The sequence below is a fragment of the Terrapene carolina genome, unplaced genomic scaffold, assembly GCF_002925995.2.
Source record: "Terrapene carolina triunguis isolate 2854851 unplaced genomic scaffold, T_m_triunguis-2.0 Scaffold838, whole genome shotgun sequence".
In the NCBI taxonomy this organism is placed as follows: Eukaryota; Metazoa; Chordata; order Testudines; family Emydidae; genus Terrapene; species Terrapene triunguis.
The window spans coordinates 4,619,169-4,623,524 of NW_020665189.1; the positions used below are offsets into that span (position 1 = coordinate 4,619,169).

General features: G+C 59.8%; 1 protein-coding gene across 1 annotated transcript in view; it reads right to left on the reverse strand.

The window, feature by feature from the left end:
* PURA (purine rich element binding protein A) overlaps nt 1–806 on the reverse strand; it is a 1,256-nt gene extending 450 nt beyond the window's left edge. The window contains exon 1 of the mRNA XM_029913744.1: nt 1–806. This exon is cut by the window's left edge and continues 450 nt beyond it. Within this exon, the coding sequence (XP_029769604.1) occupies nt 1–622 (622 nt within the window). The 5' untranslated portion in view covers nt 623–806.
* Nucleotides 807–4,356: the final 3,550 nt, after the last annotated feature.

Sequence of the window (4,356 nt, forward strand, 5' to 3'; positions counted from 1 at the left end):
TGTCTACAGTCAAGGAGGTGCCCTCGGGCAGCTCGGCCGGCTCCTCCTCCACGCCGTAGTCGTCGATGAGCTTGGCCAGGGCGTCGCGGAACTCGATGAGCCCCTGCGCCGGCAGCGCGATGGTCTGGCCCTGCGTGGAGCCCAGGCCGGGCCCCCGGTTGACGGTCTGGCGGATGCGGAGGAAGCGGCCGCGCTGGTTCTCCTTCAGATCCATGTAGTACTTGCGGTTCTCCCGCACCAGAAACTCGCTCTTCAGCGCCCGGCGCGGCTCGTCGGCGGCCTGCGCCAGCTCGGGCGGCTGGCTGGGGCCCAGCTGCGCGTAGTGCTCGATGAAGTCGCCCAGGTAGTCGCGGAACTCCACCGCCACCGACATGGAGAGCGTGAGGCGGCTCTTGTTGCCGCCCGCGCCCACCTCGGCGATCTTGAGGAAGCGGCCCTTGGCGTTCTGCTTCACGTCCAGGTAGAAGCGCTTGTTCTGGATGTCCACCCGCTTGGAGGCCAGCTCCTGGGTCTCGTGCTGCAGGCCGCCCCCCGGCCCCCCGCCGCCGGAGCCCGACCCCCCGGCGCCCGGCGCGCCCCCGCCGCCGCCGCCCTGCTCGCTGCCACTGTCTCTGTCCGCCATGATGCTGCCCGCCCTGCGCCCGGCCGCCCGTCCGCTGCCGCCTCCGCCTGCCGCTTCCCTGCTCCGCCCGCCGCCGCCGCCGCCGCTGCTGCTGCAACCCCCACAGCCACCAGCCGGCCGCTCTCGCGAGATCTGCGGGAGAGAGAGGAGAGAGCGGGTAACACGGCAGAGAGAGGCGTACAGTACGGGGCGCCCTACTGTACAGGCGGCAGCGCCGCGCCGGACGGACAGACAGACCGCCCCCCCCACCCCCGGCGCGCTGCCCCCGCCCCCCGCGCGCGCAGGGCTCCGCTGCACCGCCAGCCGGCCCCCCTCCTGGCGCGTGCACACCAGCCCCAGCCTGCTCCCCCGGGGCACGCAGCTACAGCAGCACGGGCCCCTTCTCCGAGGAAGGGAACACAGCTCAAAGTCTCCCCCCACCCCGCCCCAAAACACAGCAGGATCGTGGCCAGCTCGCCCCCCGAGCTTTGGCGCAAGTGAACGAAGGGGCAGGGACTGCAGATCAATCCCTTCAAGCCGCCTCGTCCTCTAGTTTTTAAAAGCTGCCTTTAAAAATAACTCCACATAAATCATTGCAAGCCGCCTCGTCCTCAAGCTTTAAAAGCTGCCTTTAAAATAACAGCAATGCCACTCGTTGGCAGAGCCCTGCTAAATGCAATGAACGACCAGGAGGACAGTTACCTGAACAAACATATCTGAAGGTAACAGGAGAAGCTGGGCTATTCCTGGCATGACGGGGAGAGCACAGTGTCTCAACACAGTATTCAAGCCCTGGCATGACGATCATGGTCAGAAAATGCACCATAGCTGGCCATTTGGGTCCCCTGGATAACATCATGAACCAAAATAACTGTCCCTGTGTTTTCTGAAGGTACACTACTCTGGTGATGGAACCAAACGCATTCGCCCAGAGTGGAAAGACCTTGCTAAATTCTCCCTGCAAATTAGATCTGCTGTGACCTTTTGAGATGATCCAGTTTTTCCATTCATTGCAGAACTCCCTCCCCCCCCCACCCAAAACACTAAATACCACATGCTAACCCCCTGCAAAAGCCGACACCCACATCCACAACCGCACAGTAGCCCAAATCAGAACGGGGCTGGAGCTGTGGTTTCTATTAACTCATTTCTAACCTTTGTTTGGAGTGGGTTAAATACATATTGAGTTGAATTATAAAAACTGACTGTTCCCGCAGCCCCTTCTCCCCCCGGCTGCAGGGATCCAGGGACAGGAATCCGCCTGGGAGCTTCATCTCCTTTCAGATTAGGGACCGAGTTCCTGGGGCAGGTCTGAATAGACACCCCCTTCTGGAAGCGGTAGTTATTCGGGGTTTGAGAGGGAAGTGACTCAGTGTCAGGCCCCGTTCCGCCACAGATGAGAAATCAGAAGGGAGGGTCCCAAAGGAGGGGAGAAAAATCATCGCGTAAATATGCCCGGCATTTCCAGGGAAAGGCAGCTCTTGGTCAGGCTGGCTAGGGCTGACTCCGCTCTGAGGAATCAAGAGGCTGGAAACACCCCCAGGAGGCTCAGCTGGGGGGGCTGGGGAGCGCTCCCCTTGAAAGAGAAAATAGCGAGCAGGTCACCCCGAAGCTCCCCTGCAAAGCGGTCCGAGGACGCAGCAGGCACCGTGTTCTGTGCAGGGCGACCTGGGAAGGGGTTTCCTGGACAGCGGGGTTAGGAGACCAGGGGGAGGACTGGAAAGCGGATGAAACTGTCCTTGGCCTGGGGCGTGAGGGGGCCCGAGTGGGGGGAAGGGAAGTTTCCCCTGGCCTGGGAACAGAGCTCGGGGAGCTCAGAGATGCAGCCCCTGTCACTCATAGCCTCAGTCATGGCCTTAGCCGATTTTAGCCAAGCTCCAGTTGCATTGCCAAGCGCTGGGTGTGCCCAGCAGCCCTGCCCTCCCGCCGCCCTCAGCCGGGCAAGGGAACGGGGTGCCCGACCGTAGGGACTTTACCTGTCCGGCCAGATGTCACTCCCGACCCACGGGCCCCTCGCACGCACCGGTCTGCCCGGCAAGGCTGGCCAGGCATCGGGGACCTCCCCGCTGGGACCGAGGGACCAAACAGCACCAGCTGGCCTGGGTATGGCTGCAGTGAGGGCGAGCGGGGTCCCCAACAGGGCGCAGAGCGGGGGCGGGGACGACCGGCCCCCCTGTGGGGAACATTTCGCTGTGCTAAGGAACCCAAGGCAGCTGCGTGGAACTGGCGCGGTAGCGGCAAAAGCCCGGCTCACTGCGCCTTCTCCAGAGCCCCCACCCCCCAGAGCCGGGCACTGCCCTCGAGCGGGCTAGAGCGGCCGCCCCACGCCGAGGGGGCTGCGCAGGGAAAGCTTCTTACCCCATTGCTCTGCCCTTGATCGCCGCTCGCCAGCACCCGCTGCCCCTGCTCCAGTGGCTCATCCTCCCCACACTCCCACTCCCACCCTCTTCCCCTTGGGTCCAGTGCCTCATCGCCATGGCCCATCCTTCTCCCGTCCAGAGCCCCTTGGCAGAGCAGGCAGTCTGGCTGCTGCTCCCAAGCCGATCGGGGCTCCCCTTCCCTTGCTGTAGCTCCCAGAGCACCCACCCCCAGAAGGAACAGGCTCTCCTGACCCGCCGTGTTAGCCCGGCTACCCGAAGCCAAATTCCGAGTCTAGGGGCAATAGGAAATGTACCGACGGTGGCATTTGTTTTGGCACTGGCAGGGGTGGCGACTGGGGCTAAGGAGTCAGGAGAAAAAGTCAAACCGGAGTGGCGCTGGCACCGGGGAGGTGGGGCATTAGTCGATGTGACCCCTGAGCTGACAGATCCAACCTCAAAATCCAGCTCCCCAGGACTTGGCGTTCACTAGCCGCCCTGACCCAGACCAAACCCTGCTTTCTAAAACCTCTCCCCAGCTTCTTCCCAAGGCGGCGAGAGGTCTGCGGAAGGAGGGGAAGCTCCGGGAGATGTCTAGAGCCGGTCGGCTTCCCAAGGAACGCCCTGCACGCCCCTTCTAGCGGGGCATTCACACGCCCCTCGGTGTCCTCCAATTCTACAGCGACTTCACTTGCTAAGGGAAAGCATTAGAAGAGAAAACCAAGGATCGGGATCGCTTGCCACGTCCCATCATTCTAACCGAGGACTTGAAAAAGATTTGCTCTTTAAGGGGTAAAACCGAACCCAAATATTTATGCTCGGTAAAGGGGATAAAAGAGCAATGCACAGTTAATAAAGAAGATGTTTTCCTCTGTGGTAAGTGATCTAACCTAGCAAGGGAATCCTTAATAGCCACCCAGTGCCCTCTCACTGTGTGTGCAGCATCTGCAGCCCACCCCGCTACCTATACCGGGAATTTGAGCTTCTCTTTACTATTCCCCTTTGTCTGTGAAGGAAATGTACCATTGTTACGCTCCCTCCCCTCCACCCCCCAGGTATGGTCAATCCACTGCTACAGAGACAGATTTTAAAAGCAAGGTTTCAATTATGCCTTCCCCCTTGTACTGTCCTCTAAACACACCGAATTAGAGGAGAAACATCCGAAAAGCAGTTTGACACCAGTACTTACGGCTTGTCAGCTGCGGGGGACAGCCTGGAAAAAGGGATACTCGCAGCACCAGGTCAATTTAAAGTGTTTGACTAATTTGAAACGAAAATTTTAGTTTTTAGATCTGTTGGAAAAGCAAGATTGTATCGAACAATTATCTTAAATTATACATCTAAACCAGCTTCTAGCAACCAGATTTATCATCATGGGTTTTAGACAAGACATTTAAA